Source organism: Dermacentor silvarum, chromosome 6 (assembly GCF_013339745.2).
Source record: "Dermacentor silvarum isolate Dsil-2018 chromosome 6, BIME_Dsil_1.4, whole genome shotgun sequence".
NCBI lineage: Eukaryota > Metazoa > Arthropoda > Arachnida > Ixodida > Ixodidae > Dermacentor > Dermacentor silvarum.
In genome coordinates, this window is record NC_051159.1 from 146,282,545 (window position 1) to 146,299,088 (window position 16,544).

General features: G+C 47.5%; 1 protein-coding gene across 6 annotated transcripts in view; it reads left to right on the top strand.

Moving 5' to 3' along the window:
• Window positions 1-12,096, top strand: part of LOC119456153 (POU domain protein 2) — a 649,805-nt gene extending 637,709 nt beyond the window's left edge. For all 6 annotated transcript variants that reach the window (XM_037717773.2, XM_049669568.1, XM_049669567.1 and 3 more), the window contains 6 exons: window positions 4,356-4,604; window positions 5,245-5,328; window positions 5,455-5,631; window positions 5,979-6,251; window positions 6,764-6,887; window positions 7,162-12,096. In XM_037717773.2, the coding sequence (XP_037573701.1) occupies window positions 4,356-4,604; window positions 5,245-5,328; window positions 5,455-5,631; window positions 5,979-6,251; window positions 6,764-6,887; window positions 7,162-7,799 (1,545 nt within the window). In that variant the 3' untranslated portion in view covers window positions 7,800-12,096. The remainder of the gene's footprint in view (window positions 1-4,355; window positions 4,605-5,244; window positions 5,329-5,454; window positions 5,632-5,978; window positions 6,252-6,763; window positions 6,888-7,161) is intronic.
• Window positions 12,097-16,544: the final 4,448 nt, after the last annotated feature.

A 16,544-nucleotide genomic window follows, 5' to 3' on the forward strand; every position in this document is an offset into this window, starting at 1 on the left:
GCTCATTATCCATCCGGTTAGCATATCGCAGGCCTTCCACGCTCCGCGCCGCATACGTGCGCGTCTGCTATATTGTGGGACAAAACAAGGGCTTGCTTTAATCCGAACACGTCTCGGCTCTAGCTAGGTACATTTTCTGCATCCCACCCCATCAAGTTGTATTTTTTTTTTTTTTTTCATTTGCTTTCGGGGTGATCTATCTTGTTTTTCTTTCGTGACGGCGCTGCTCACAAATGACCGTTTTCCCTTTAGCGGAGTTTTGAAGCGCTGCCCCTCGTCTGTAAACATTCCACGCGATAATTACATGTCAGGCCACGCCAGATTGAAATGTTTGAATCCAGGCCACATCATCTTCCCCGAAATGAACTCATGCCCCGCGGGGCGAGCTCAATTTCGAATGCGTTCGGCGACGCAAATCCTGTGTCACCGCTTTGACTTGGACAACCCGGAAAAAAAAAAAAAAAAAAAAAAAAAAAAAGCCAGTTACCGCGGCTCATCACTCGGTCGGGCTTGTATATACGCAGCATCTGCCCCGGCATTTGCTGCGAGTAATCACTTCTGCAGGCAACAATGATCCAGTGTGATTTTGGCGTTTCGGGGTGTTTTCTCCTCCGGGTTGGCGCTTTGTTGGGAGTGCCGCTCCTGAGAGAGCCAACGGGGTTTGTTTTGGGAAAACGGTTGTTAGCCCAAACGCACGCTGTTCGCGCGCCGATTTGGACCTGGCGCGGACCCTTGCGCCACTTTGAATGCTGCGATGCTGCACCGAAAGGTAATTTGCTGTTTCACGTGTAGCCGCGCTTTGGCGTACCCTGGATACACGGGGTTTTGCTTGTTTCCAAAAACGCTGAGGCATGGTGCAGTTTCTCTCTCGATGGGGTGTTGCAGCTTTCAGCGCGCGCACTTGCACCCTGGCCTCGCTTCGTGTGTCTGATTTTAATGTTTATGTTTACGAACACGTACGCGTGCAAAACGAAAGTGGGCTGGTAGCGCTTTCTGCGTAATAAACACACGCAGATGTGTTTTGTGTATACATGTGCGTGTTAGCGTTTGTGTGTGTGGGGGGAGAGGGGGAGTCTGCGTGCGTGTCCTATATAAGGAACGCGTTCGCGATAATGAAAGGATTTCATTGCGTACTCTTTTTCGTGTCCACAGTCAGAGCCTATCGACGCTCCAGTTTATTGCTCGACTCTGGGGCGCCTCCTTGCATGCCATATTTTGTCCGTGGGTAAGATAGCCCGCGAATAAAAAAAAAAAAAAAAACTAGAAGGGAGGGGGGGGGGGGGGGGGGTTGTTCTGTTGACAATAAATTGCCGTGAAATATAGGTTGCCGAGTAACAGAAGGTAAATATAATACATGCGACGCGGCAGGGTTGCCGTCACTTGCGCAATGTTTCTGCCCGCTGGCAAATTTACCCACGCCTAGAATGGAATGTTTTAGCACAGCATTATGCCGGTACCGTTTCCCCTACCGACAACCCTTGCGGCAACGGCGTTGTCGCGCATTTACTGCGCATGCGCGGTCGAGGGAGATGCGGTAACGGTAGAACGGTAACGTTATGGTAAAATGCTGCCAACGCTTCGTTCGAGCAGCCCAGGGTTCTGGCACGACCCCTTGAGGGATAAATATATACTCCACGCATCTCTTTGGATGGTCGGTGCGATTGATTTCTGGCGCAGAGGGTGAATTAAAGACGTCCGTAGCACGTACACGTCTATTTGCAGCCTAGCGGGGAAATGATAATACGAGTGATTAGATTGCATTCCTGCCGCGATATCTGTAGCTCGTAAGACGCCCCCGCGCGTCGCCGGCTTGTGCGCGCCGTCGCGCCTTGAGTGTTCACCGTTGGCCCAGTGCTGAAAATCAAGATAGGGCTTTCAAATTTCAATCGGAAGAGAGGATAAAGCACTGCAACGAGCCTCTGGAGCGGTGGAACGCCCAGAGCCCAAACCCCGTAACGATTATCCTAGCTGTCAACCCTGATGTTTTATTGTTATTTATTTATTTATTTATTTATTTATTTTTTTTTTATTTATTTTTTTATTTATTGAGTACTTCTGGTAACCGAAGGCATTGCGGAAAGGAGTGGGGAAATAATGAAGATTCATTGCGAACTAAAAGAAAAGAAAGAAAAAAGAAAAGAAATGACACTAAAGCCATACGTAACATAATAAAACTACTCACAAAAGGCATGGTAAATTGCAGTCCTAAATGTTTTGCTGTCGGTGACAGCGGCTACGGAGGCGGGAAGGCGGTTCCATTCAGGGATTGTTTTTGAGATAAATGAATCCATTGTGCATTGTCAGTTTGGCGAGACAGCACACTCAATGGTCCGAAAAAGACGACGGGTACAGAAAGTACGAGAGAGAGAGAGAGAAAAAGAGCGTCCTTTAACGCATTTGTAAACCGATAAGCTACAATCTTCTTGCTATACTTTTGGGTGGTAAACACAGTGGAAACTGACTGGGATGTCAGTCTCATGAGGTGTTGGCTTTAGGCACCGCGAAGGCCAGCACTTCTATACCCCTTGTGGTCACAGTGCCACATAGCCATGCTGATAGATTAGCCAAGAATGGGAAGACACCCAGTAGCACATACCGAATGCCTAAATCACAGAAAATAAGCAAATCCGTGACGCCGTTCAATATAATGCGCTATTCCATTAAGAGCTATAGCCTATGAGCCGACATTGTTCGTGCAGGGTTTATGTGGGAGTTCGTTATTTTTTTTTTTTTTTTTTATTACGGTAGAGCCAGAATTTCGCTTACTCGCACTATACTTTGGCGGTCAGCTTGCATGGTTTAAATGAGCCTTTTTGGCGGTACATCCATTCGGAGCACATATAAGCTTCGTCATTTTATCCACAAATGTATCTGGCGAGGAAGCGGCGACGAACGCCAAATCAAAGAGAGCTTCGCTTTAATAAACTCATGTACCCTCCGTACATTGAGCGCAATATAGTGTCCTCATTGTTTTAAGTACATGCGAGACGTAGAAATGATGCCGCTTAGCAACCTCTAAACCAACTTAAAGTAAATCTGTTGCGCAAGCAAAATTCCAGTGAAGTTCTGACGTTTCTCCTGCAGCTGTCGCTTTGAATATTGAACTGGTGCTGTCTTCTCTTATATTGGCATTCATATCATAATGTTTTTGACGCGTATTTTCCTTGATGTTTAGTTTTATTTTCCAGCGCCGAAGCTAAATGCCGATGCCGATATATAGCGTTTCACTTCGAGCTTCTCCATCTGTTCCCCCAATCGAACCAATGTCGGTGGTGCGCCCACTGTCGAAGCAGTCTAATTATCGATTTTCTGGTAATATAGATCTTGTCAAAAACTCAAATCCACAATGCGCACTATTTCATATTCGTGAGCAATTGAGAATCATATAGGCCTAAGTTACGTGTATTCTACGACGTCACATGTAGCCGCCGCAGTGGTCGCGGGTTGGATTCCCGGCCGCTGCGGTTGCATACCCATGGGGATGGAATGCAAAAATGCTCGTCACTTTTAAGCATGAAATGCTTTTAGCTCCCGTTGTCGGCGACCTTCAAGTGACCTTGAGCCAAAAGCCAGAGCCATTATCCGTGCACTCAAACGAGAACATCCGTTTGAAGAACATACAACTTCAAAAATTAAGACAGTATGGTCTTTGGCCCCCAACTGTATACCCCCAACGCTTTGTACAGGACCGCCTTACATAGGCTAGTTACTGCCTAAACAACTACAAAAAATATTGGTTCCGAGTTCTTCCTAATGTTTGTTCACATTGTCACTCAAGCTGTAACTTCTAGTACACTGAAGTTTTATTTGTCATTTCCAATAGCGACGTTCAAAAGGCAGATACAGGGCACCATACACTTGATTGACATCTTTTGACGCTGAGACTAGGTCTGCCTGTGCTCTTTCCAACGCCAGCGGTCCGCGAGTTCCGTGGTGCGGGTTTTACGCCGCCTCCTTCGAGAGATGGCGCCACGCTGCGTGACCAGGCCGGAAGCGTCCGGCGTGCCGCGGATAGTTGTGTGGTGGGGTGTGGTGGGGGGTGTCCTTGCGAACATGCAGTATACTCATTTTAAGATTGTGGTTAGTATCATCTCCAACGAATCCGCTTTGTCGGTAGCCATTTTATGCTTATATCTACTCTCGATTACGGGAGAGCCAGCATATTTTTATTTAGGTGCGGGTTAAAGAACCCCAGGAGGTCGAAAATTAATCCAGTGCCCGCCCCCCTTTCCACTACGGCGTATCTTGTAGCCGTATGTTGGATATTTTGCTTCAAGCGTATAGGCAAGTTAGCAGCAACCAGGGGGGGTTTCGAGGGCCTATAAACACGGTTGTCCTCGCGCGTTTCCCGCCAGATCAAGAAGTCAGCGCGGTCGGGCCTCTTCCACGAGATGGACGACGAGCAGCTGGAAGCGAAGGTGGCGCCGGGCAGCGGCGGCAAGGCGTCGGCGGCGGCGGCCAACGGCCAAGCGGGACCCATGGCCGGCATGCTGGCGGCGGCCTCGACTCCGACGCCCGCCGTGCCCCCGTCCGCGCTCGTGACCACCACGGCGGCCGCGGCACTGGCTGCGGCAGCCGCCGCCGGACAGCTCTCGCTCAACCAGGTATGTCATTGCTGTAGATGCTGTATGCCCGCCAACCGAGTGCCCATTTGAACCGGTTGGTACCTGTACATAGTCGGGCGAAGAAACGTCGCTTCTAAAATAGGTTATGGTGCGAGCCGACACACACCAAGGTGGCAGAGAGTCCTGCGGCAGCGAGCCTTAAACATATTTGCTCAAAAAAGGAGAAAGAACAAAATTCTCATACATAAAGTGTGATTTGTACATTTGCCCTGCTCAGCTGCACTTCGTGATGCCCGCATAAACGTATGTAGCCTGCACAACGAATAAATGTTAAGGTTGCTCGTCAGTGCTCGTGTGTGTCGTCTCTTATGCTGCTCTACGCCACTGTTTCTTCGCGAAGGTATGCCGAATCTCTTAGCAGTGCCTTCCACTTTCGTCGCTTCTGTCTTTTAAATGCACAATTTTCGCTATTATTATTTCATTACTCCATTTCTTCTCCCATAAAGTAAATTACTCCGCATCTTATAGGAGTACTCGAAGTAGCAACGATGGCATCTCAACACTGCATGCTTGAGAAATGAGATTAGTGATATGAATGCGAAATTTCCTTCTTAGCCTTCCTTTTTTTTTTTTTTTTAACCACAATCTCACGAGACCTCTGTTTCACTTATCTTTGCAGCTGATGGTAGCTGGAGCTCAGGGCCAACAGTCGAACCTTTTAATGCAGGCTGGATTGGCTCAGCAGTTGCAGCACGTAGGCAAGGTGAGGATACGTGCTGAATTTTCGTTGTACGGTGTAAAGACTAGAACACCTGCTGAATGCGTCTCCTTTTGTTTGCAACTCGTGCCTGCCCTAAAGACTACGATCCATTTTTGCTCCCCATCGCAGTTGCCAACGGCTTCAGGTATTCCTGGACTTCCCGTCAGTAGCCAGGACCTCCAGCAGCTACAACAGCAGCTCCAGCAGCATCAGCAAAATCTTCAGAATCAAATGGGCCAGTTTGTGTTTTTGCAGCCGGGACAGCTGCCAGCAAATGTACAAGCGCAACTCTTTCTGCAGAACCAGGTATGAGTCCCGTATTGGCGTTTATCTTACGTGATATGTTCGGGCCTGGCAAACATTAGAGGGGCCTATGCACGGACTGCAGTGACCGCGACAGTGACCGCAGTGGCATATTCTGGGTCTTACGTTTTCCCACCTAATAAGTCGTGACAGGGCAGTCCAGGCAAAGTGCGCGTAAACTAACACTGATCGTGTTCTCATCTCATACGTCATCTATCTATCTATCTATCTAATCTGTGTTTCACCTGTAAGTAAATTAAGAAATCGGAATTCGTCCCCTAGTTAGAGCTCCCTTTAAGCCACAGTCTGACTTTGGACAAGGCTGATGTCCCAGTGCCTCCGCTGTGCAGGGTCTCCTCCAGCAGGGCCTGATGCAGCAGAGCCTGCAGAACCTGCAGCTGCAGGCTAGCCAGGCGCTGCCCCCTGGGGTGCTCTCGTCGCAAGCGGCAGCCACCGTAGCGGCTGCCGCTGCCGCTGCCGCTCAGCAACAGCTGCACCAACTCCAGCAGCAACACCACCACCAGCAACAACAGCGGCAGCAGCAGCAACAGCAACAGGAGCACCAGGGGCACAACCGGGCATTGCACCAGTCGCCACACAATATGGCTCACATTCAGCACAAGGTTGGTGGCGCCTGCCGTTTGGATCAGCGTGATCTAATTCGTTGTTCAAGCAACATTCCCCGAGAGCTGTAAGCTCAAGTTACTGGTGCAACGTTGTCAGAGCTCGCGTTATATATTTTTATGCATTCGTGATGGGAGGAAATCATGTCAGGTGGCCATTCATCAGGTCTAAAGACAACCGCCTGTGAACCTCTATCACTGTATCGGTCATTCCACCTCTTTAAATCGAGAACTATAGTAGGCACTTTTTTTTTGCGCAGTTCCCCTATCGAGTATGTACCGACTAGCCCAAGCCTTAATGGTGTTGCACTTCATTAATTTGTGCTGTACATAACGCAGCTATCCTAAGCTTTCTGCATGAAACAATTTGCGTGCGGACGTGATTGCACCACGTGAGTTGGCTTACCTTATAATTTCATTTTCGCGCCTACAGTGTTTCTACTGTCAATTGCCGCGCTGCTGTCTCGTAACGTCTTTCATCATATTCCGCATGCCCTTTTTTCGTACCGCAGCAAGCGCCGACAGGTCCTCACCAAGTCAAATCGAGACCAGCGGAGCCAAGTCCAGAGGAAATGACGGACTTGGAAGAGCTCGAGCAGTTTGCCAAAACGTTCAAGCAAAGGCGGATCAAGCTCGGTAGGTCACGTCTAAAACAAGAACATCATTATAGCAAATCTCTAAGTGCTAGTTTTATGAGCATCTGGTTACTACTGCAGAAGTTATAAATTTTAGGATCTCTCATTCTGAATTTGTTTTTGGGTGTCTCCTCTATTATCGCTAGTAATCTCTAGGCCGCTGCGCGAAGCGCCGAGTAACCTGGTCCGGCATTGCTCGCAACGGCTACTTTGGCCTAAAGTTTGTGTCCCCGCCGTGCCGAGGTTCTAGCCGTCGGTTCTCTTGACCCGCGCAGGTTTCACACAGGGAGATGTGGGCCTGGCTATGGGAAAGCTGTACGGCAATGACTTCAGCCAGACCACCATCTCCCGGTTCGAGGCGCTCAACCTGAGCTTCAAGAACATGTGCAAGCTGAAGCCGCTGCTGCAGCGATGGCTCGAGGACGCGGACGCCTCGCTGAACAACCCGGCTGCCCTCGCCAACGCCCACACCACACCGGAGTCGATCGGCCGGCGCCGCAAGAAGCGCACCAGCATCGAGACGAGCGTGCGTGTGGCGCTCGAGAAGGCATTCGTGCAGAACCCCAAGCCCACATCGGAGGAGATCGCCGTGCTAGCCGAGGGCCTCTCCATGGAGAAGGAGGTGGTCCGCGTCTGGTTCTGCAACCGGCGCCAGAAGGAGAAGCGCATCAACCCGCCACCGGGGGGCGCCGCCGCGGGAGCCTCGCCGCCGCCGCCCGGCATGCACCTGGGCAGCCCGCCGCCGCTGCCGCCGCTGGGCGCCCTCCACTCGCCGGCGTCGCTCGCGAGCAACGCGTCCACGCCGTCGCCCCCTCACGCGCCCACCCCGACCGCCGCCTACCCCCCGCGGCCGCTCCCGCTGCCGCCGCCTCCGCACGCCCACTCTCCGCCGGCCCTGATCAAGACGGAGTGAAACGCCTTTTCCTTCCCCCATCAACCCCCTCCCTCACCAGTTCCTACCATATCAGAAGGCCCCCGCGCGCGTGGACGCGCGAACGGCCTCGTCTTTCCCCTCCCTACCTTCCCCGACCTCCCAGTGTCCCGGCGCGTGTTCTCTATTTTTTTTTTCTAGTTTAGTTTGGCGCGAAAGCGTGCTCGCGTTGCGACCACAAGTGTTGAAGCTATGGACGCTGTTTGGAATGGCACTGTTGTCCACTGGCTACACCCATCGTGGACCTTGCTGCCGGCCCCCCCCCTGCCTACCTCAAGAAACACTGCATTCAGGGGCGTGGGTCTGGTGCGGTCCCGACAACTTTTTTGTTCGTTTTCTTTTCACTTGCGAAAAGAAACCCACTCAAGTGATGAAGCCCTGAAACCTGCGTGTCGTGTAGGCTAGGGCTGAATGAACGCTGTGTACGATGCTGTAAATGCAGTGAGCAACTCAGGGAATATTGCAAAAGCAGAAGAGTTCACGAATTGTCTGTAAAATAGTGTAAACTGTGCTCAGGCTGTGGAATCCAATGAGATATCCATGTGTTCTACCTGTCTATGGCCTGTTGTACGTGCATCCTATCATTGTCCTTTTTACATAGTGGTGACATTGTTCTTTTTTTTTAGATTTGCTTTTAATGTTTGAGCAGCACTGCCGGTTTAAAAGGCATGATCATGCTACCTCAGATAAGGCTGGTAATTCCTGTTTTTTACCGCTCTACCTCAAAATTGCATTTTTACCTATTGCAAGTATTCGGACCAAAAATCTCACCCATTTACTCTTTTCACTCACTGTCCAGGCATTCATACCATTTGATCACTACCACTCTGTGAGCACTTAAGGCAGTCAAATTGAAATTCAGGTTTTTGAAAAGCACACAACTTTTGAAAGGAAAACGAATAGACAGGATAGCTGCCAGTGCCATTATACATGAAAAAATGTTTTATCCTTTCGACATATTATGTATACAATGTACATTTTTTTATACCAGTTTCTGATCACTGAGGCTGATGTTAGTTTCAGATATAGTTGTGTTGATCTTGGATAGAGATTTATCTGGTTTTTACGTGTATTTTGCCCCCTGTCTACTTCATTTCTTGCTTGGGCTGCAACAGTTCTTTTCTCTGTGAAGGAAAATGAGAAAGCATCAAAGGAAGAATGTGTCCAATTTTTGTATTACATTGTTGGCTCATATTTAGGAACGTTTTCCCACCTTTGCATTGTTGATTGTGTCCTGTACATAGGTCTCAGTGGGTCGGCTGTCAAGACAAACCCCCCCAACGAAGGCTGTGGTACACTTGCGGGCTTAACTGCATTTCCGATGACACACCCATTTCTTGTGCACGCAGTGTCCAGAGTGGGTTCCCAGCTATTAACTTTATGGTGCAGCAGAGGCGGTGTTGTTCACCCATGAGCTGGAAAACTTTGTAATGTAATCTAGCACATTCATTGCCTCTCACTTTATTAGCATGTACGGTAGTTATTGGTAAACTGTTGCTTTGCATCAAAGATGAATGTCGTTATACTGCTGCATCAGCTAAACGGCACCTGATTATTATTGCATCCGAGGTTGTTACTTAAGATTGTCAAGAATCCGGAAAGAAATGTGGAAATTTTTTTGTGCAGGAGTGTTTAGTGAAATATGTAAATGTTAATATTAAGTTTCAGACCATTCATAGAGGCAAAAACACTTTCGAAAGTGTTTTATTACACTTTTTATTAAAGTGTAAATGTATATTCGTTAATGTGTTATATTTGGTGCACTTTGCAGAGGTATGAAGGAACTTGTCTATACCAGGCTGGTGTCCTTGGACACTGTGAGCACAAGAAGAAAGCATGTAAATGGACGCAGTTGAACTCGTCCTGTTGTACCCCTCTCGAAATCAAACACACGAAAGCAGAAAACTCAAAAGATGTTAACGTAATTTAAATATATATGTGTATACACAATGTGTGTGCAACTTTAGGAATGACGTCCGCTTGTCAAAATAACAGCTACTAGTATTATATTTACGAGTGTACGCGTGAAGTGGTGAGAATCGTTCTGAAGCACTTGTGTAACAAACCCTTTGACACACATTGGCGCGGGAATACTTTGGCATTTTTAGTGATGGCTATTTACCATGAAGACCATGTTCGTTCACACTGTTTTCGTGTGTGAGAGTGTGACTACTTTGTACTTGATTGAACTTTAACTACTAGTCTGCTCATTGAGACAAGACAAACTTTAATCACTACAATCTGCCATATCTTCTTTTTTTTTTAATGTTCTTACTGCGCACTGTGTAATCTTCTACATGTGATCCGGTCTATTGAGCTGATTCTGTGCAAGATGTGTAGCATAATGTGTGTTTCTTCAAGTTTCTACCTTGACAGTATATGATGCAGGTGTGGTTTTCTTCATTTTCGTTGCTGCCACATGTTCTGAAATTGGACAGTTTGTTCGTTCTTGGTGGTGAACAACTTTACATTTGCTGCCTACGTTATTTTGTCTGGTACACCAAAGTCGAGTACCGAACGTCTCATCACAGGGAACAAACTTTTGTACCCAGCAATCGCGGAGTGAAACCCAAATTATTGCTTCTCTGCCACACATTAAGCTCTACCTTGCCTTTTGATCTGGCGAATCTAATGCGGGCTCTCATCCGGTGACTAATGCGTCCCACTACAGAGCAGGTGTCAGTGTCTCTGCCTGGTGGCTGCTTGTAATCAACTTTCGAGAGGCTCGAATCAGTTGCCGACTGCGCGGCATTACGGTGCTTATTATTTCCTTTTTTCAGTGTTTTACCCATGCATGTTCACTTAGAGAACACCTAAATTTAACGCGAGCTGTTTGTAGCACGACCGGATTCGCGGCTCTCAGCTGCTTCAAGAATTTTCTGGTTCGCTCAAAAGTATAACGGCTGTAAGTTCGAGAAACGACAAGAACTCGGCGAAAAATTGTTCTGTTGACTGGCGATCGTGATTGTTTTTCGCGAAAGTATTTGAACCTGATGAAAAATCCAAAGAATGTGAAGACGAAGTATGTTACTCAAGACGCTGACGAGTGGGTTCAGCTCAACACTCCGTTAGAAAGGCTTAGCGGCGTGTTTATTTTGTGTACGACTTTTGGACTCGCCTACCGTAAGCCGCAGAGCATGTTGTCATCGTCATCCACGCGGCCTGCGGCCGCTGAAATCGGTGCAAAGTGCACGCCGCGTGAGAAGCGAAACGATCGAATGCTAAAAGAAAGTTTTGTTTTCTACGTCCTAAAGTCTACTGAGTTGATCTCTCTCGTTTTTATTTCTCTCATTCACCGCACATCACCGAACCCGTTACTACAGAAGCTACCGCGGTAGGACCTAGGTACAGCATCGGTCAGGGGCAGTTCATTTATGTTCTCGTGTCGTTTTGACATCCAGGAACGTTGATCGCCTTAACTGCGGACGTCGTTGGGTTAGCCAGCCGGCTGATCCGCCGGTCAGAGCCGCTTGGCGCGCTCGTCTCGTGAAGTGGAATCGGTGAAGCCTAACTTGAGTTAGCGGCGTCAATGTGCGCCGTAAGGTGGCACGTCATTCCCATTCCTCGTCCGACCGGTGTTAAATGTCTCGTCGCGTGCTTATACTCCCATCTTCGCAGACGGCGCGCGTTTATACTTATTGCACAGCCCGTGGCGCAGTTCTTTCGAAAGGGGTTCGGGTATGCCGCCTTGCAAGAGCACACTGCTTCTTTCAGTGCCAATCGAGCCACTCACGTCACATCAGTCATCCTCCGCAATCCACGCACGCCTTTATTTAGCGGGGCGAGCGCGCCTCACACTCATACACTCACTCACTCACGTACACGGACATTGTACACGGACAACCAGCATTTCGCAATATGATCGACATCGTTGAAAGCGGGTATTTTTTCTGTTGTCTTAACCGAAGGACTGAACTGCAGGGAAGTGTGCAACGGTAACTTATGTTGTGTAATCGCCCGAGAGGAGAAGATCGCGAAGCAGAGGCTTTTTTCTCCCTCTCTTTATACTTTTCTGTGTCTTCTTTTTTTTATGCAAGAAAAAGAGTATCTTTATTATAGTTTTTGACGTCTATGTAGTCTTAATTCTCTCTCGCTTGTACTTTCCTCCTTTCCCCCTCTCCTCATCTCTTATGTGTGTGCAGTTTGTGGTGTCTCCCGTCGCCGGTGGACCTTTGTTTCTTTCGTGTGTTCACATTTTTCTTGCGGTTTTTGAAAATGAGCGTGAACATGCGTGTGTGGCGAAGTTTTTTCAAGTCCAAATATATTATGCATACATATACGTGCTATGGTGTTGTGTGTCGGCGTTCCGCTGCGTTCTCCTGTCAACATTCAGGGATTTCTACACATGCCGATGCATACTATACAGTTATAGGGGGAACGCAGCGGAGCCATTGGCACACTGCTAGCTTCATGTGTCTTTTTTTCTATATCTCTCTGGTTTTTCATTTTCTTTGCCGCGGCGCTGAATTACGTTTTTATTTCTTTCTCGATTCATCTTTATGCTGTACTTCACTTTCTCTCTATTTTTTTTTTTTCTTTCTGTATGGTCGTGACTGAGCGAGTGACTGTGAGTAAATCCATATGCAGGAAAAAGGGAAAGGGAAAGCACTTCGTGAATCTGTGGTCGGGCTCTGCAAGAAGATTTTTGTACTTGTTTTGCACAAGCATTGTCTGCTTGCACCGTAAGAAAGAAAAATCCAGGCTTGTTTTCAATGTCAGTTTCAAGAGTGCTTGAGAGATTGTGGTGCATTTTCATGCTCTTTATCTGCTTTCATTTTAATATGACAAAATTTAGCTGCTTTCAACGTTACATGTTTGCAGCAGTTTCAGGATGTTATTAAGCCTGTTTGCCATTAAAACAACGGGCAAACAACGTTAACGTCCTTCATTGGCCCGGAAGTAAGGTCAGGCCTACATGAGCATTCCTGCTCGAGATGCTGCGTCATCTCGCTAGCGAAATTGACATCTGTTCAGCATGATATTGACTGCAATGCACTGTCAATGTAAAATAGCAGGAATAATATGAAAGAACACTCTTGCAGAGCACGATCTTGGTGTACATCGTCCGGGGTGGTGAGAAGAAGGCAGCATGCGTTAGATGTTCTGGCACATTAGAACTTCTACTAAATCAGTGACGCACGAGATATTTTCCAACACTAACCCCAACAGCTGTCGACTGCTTGCCAGTCATAGACTGCATTGCCATAAGAAATGTGTTGGCTTGAAATATGGACGACATACGGCCCTGTGCAATGGCTGTTAAAAGTACAAATAGGTATTCGTGCATTGTTATTTTTAATTTTTTTTTTTGTCACGGAAATTCTGCCTTTTAGTCTAAATTCATCGCGCGTTCTTTAGTATTTCGAGGGTCGCTCATGAGATTGCCGAGTCGCGCTAGATTTTGCTTAAAGCCTAACCTGTTTGGCTCTAAAAGACTATCCACGACCAAACTGCCCACGAAACTGCCTTGTTCGAATTTCGCGCCGTTGGGACAAAGAACAGGACCATAGCGCCACCTTGTGGCTGGTGAACGCATCGTAACGATGAAAGTGACGCAAGCTACCGCTACACCGAGCCTTGGCGCTTGCGAAAAAACAATGTGGTGGCGCTTGGTTCAAAATGACCGCAGGGAACTGTGCCGTTCACTGTTTTATTTAAAACCTCATCTTAACTAGCTGTCAATTACTTAACCAGTGCGGTCAACTCGTCTTCTAGCCAGGTCTTCCTTGTGTGGTTGCTACGTAGACTACCTTCTTCATATCACCCCGGTAGAAGTGCCCCAGATCACCGCAGTGACGTGTAAGGAAAAGAAGAGATATGAAAGATGCGAGAACGGGAAAAAGAAACAAACTTTTAAAAACCAGATTTAAAAAAAAAAAAAAAACGAAGTGCACGCGACGTTTTTTGCCGTGGTGCTGTGACTAGAGTTCCTCTTAGATCTTTAGCGGGAAGGCCGTCGGGGACCGGAGATCTATTGCGGGTATTTCTAAATCATATTTTGGATTGAAGTGTATTCAACTCCTTCCGGGCCCCGACGCGCTTTCCACCTAAAGAACAATGTAAATGAAAGACGAAACGAAGCAACACTTAGAACGGGTCGAGAGAAAATGAAGTTCGGAGTGCTCTGTGTTTGTATACGGAAGTATGCCTCGCACACACATACACCTCCCCATTTTGTCGCGGATGCGAAAACTTACTTTGCTTATAGATGGAGATATCTGCCTACATCGTGTACACCTTTTTAACTGTCGGCACCATTACGCCTCCCTTCCTGCATCCGTATTGCGGGTATTGCACTTACCGAAAACCTGACAGATGTGCTCAACCTGCGACGCACGATTACCTTATCTTAAATTTATTTTCTTTCCTTCAGACCTATGAATGAGGTAGCCACCCCATATACGTCTATCTGTCTGAGGCTGGAGTTGGCGGACTTTCTCTTCGGTAGAGAAAACGTAGTTATAACGTCACCAGGAAATGATACGTCCATGTGCTTGATACGTACTACGTCTGCCTGTACTTTCGCCTGTTTGCGTTCGCCGCGTTCCCCTTCGCTGTCAGGAGCCGTTCCAGGCGTGAGTTGAGCTAGCCGCTGTCCAGCGCTTAGGGGCGGGCGCCGCTCCTCGAACTTCGTTAGCATTTGTGGCGTGCGCCTAATTTTTTTTTTTTTCTTTTTGCCTGAATTGCTCGGGGAAATCTGCTGACTCGAATGACAGTGTTGTTTACCTTGTCAGCGCAAGTATTTTTTTTTTTTTTTTGGGGGGGGGGGGGGGGAGGGGGTTAAACATTTCACTTTTTTACCGTGCACTTTATACAGCGGGACGTAATGAAAAAAAAAAAAAAACGTACTGTAAGGATAGAAGTGCTGATATCTTTTTATTACTTTTTTTTCAGTCGGTGTAGAAGCGAAAGAATGCAGTGTCATTTCGAATGCAGTACCTTTGCTATGGAAAAAAAAAACTGATGCCATTTGTAACTCAAATTACGCGTGTCTTGCATCTCTTCCGGAAATCGCAAACTTAGTCATTCGTACTTGCAAACTTTGAATAGTGTTTGTGATTCTTATCTTCCTCTGGGTGTGCGGTAGCTTTCGCCGAAACGGACATTCGACTAAAGCGCCTTGCCGGTGTTTTAAAGCTCGATCGCTCCCGTTCTTTAACAGACGGACGAATTATTCTAACTATCGACTGAACATTGAACTTATTTCTTTTTGCGCCGATCGTGCATGATGTAGCAGGTTCGCCTCTCCTTATTTCGTTGCTCAGAGATGACAAACGGGAGTGTTCTGTCTTGTTGGCATATTTCCCCAGCTAGTCAATGTTTTGCGTGTGCATGCGTCCGGTATACATTTTACATGCCGTCTGTTTTATTTCTCTCTTTCTCTCTCATCCGGTTAACAGGGCGAGGGAGAAGACATAGATGGCTGATATCGCTTGTGAAGCTTTTACGAAGAACGCATTTTTTTTTTTTTTTCGTTTGTGTTTTATCGGTGCTAAACAGTATGAAGACTTGCCTTTTTTTTTCCCTCTCTCACTTTCCGATTGTGTCTTTGTGCTTGTATTGTTGCCGTCTTCGTTGCGTTACCATGACAAATGTGTTTTAGAGCTTCTTGAACGTCCACTGAGGAGGAGTGTAACCACGCTCGTTCTCATATACAGCTGTTTTGCTTCCCGTACCTTTCATCTCTTTTTTCCTCTTCTCTCTTTGCGACGCTGTAGTCTGCGCACATTCTGCTTGATCGCCACGCGTTTGGAAGGTCCATTCGATTCGCCTGCACTCCCTGAACTGGTGCTGCACTTTGATATTCGTTTGACCAGTCTAACATGGCGACGTCTGCATGTGGTCATTCGTTTGGCACGGTGCAGACGTTGGCGCAGAACAACGTCCGCATTTGTACAAGTTGCAGGCTTCGTGTACGAGGTTGCGTTCTCGTGAGCAAGCACGGAGATGGCACACCGAACGCTTGTGGAGTGCTACGCGAATCGAACGGACCTCGCGAGGGGAGACGGCAGGCTGCGTGCAGGTCTTAAAATGCAGCCTCCTGGTCTGCGCTCGGCCTTCTTCTGAGTTCGCCGCAGTAAGGATGGCGTCCAGAGGCTCCCCTACGCATACTTGCATAGCCGTGCTTGGACCGCAGCTTATTCCTTGCTCGCGCCAGTGTTCCGGTTTTCTCTGAGGGACGGTCGCTGCAATGTCTTCTTTTTCTTTGCCTCGTACAAGGTCATCAGCGAGAGTGTTGTTGTCCTGAGAGATGAGAGTTTCTTGTGAAAGAATGCTGTTGAGTTTATTAGTTTTTTTTCCCCTTTATTTTTCTCGTGTGTCACTTGTGTGTGAAGAAAGAAAAGAAAAAGATGTGTTAAGACTGTTCGCGGTCTTGGTTCAATTTCTTTTTTCTGTTATACGAAGGGAGACAGTCATCAAGTGCGCAATAAAATAAGGCAGATTCCCAAAAAACTGTGAAGCCTTGTCGTTATTGTGTGTTGTGCGCGTGCTCTACTGCATCCGCACAGTCGCGCGTGCACTTTCTTGCCAAGCTTGACGGGCATCAAATGACGTTTTCTGCCCGTCACGTCAGATGATTTTAAATTACATTAAGGAGGTCACTTAAATGGTTATTATACATAGGTATTGCAGGGGTAATACAAGAGGTAATGCCAAACCAGACTGGTAGATTGCCCTTGCGGAATACTAGATAGCTTGCTCTTCTACCCTGAGTGGAAGCATGAT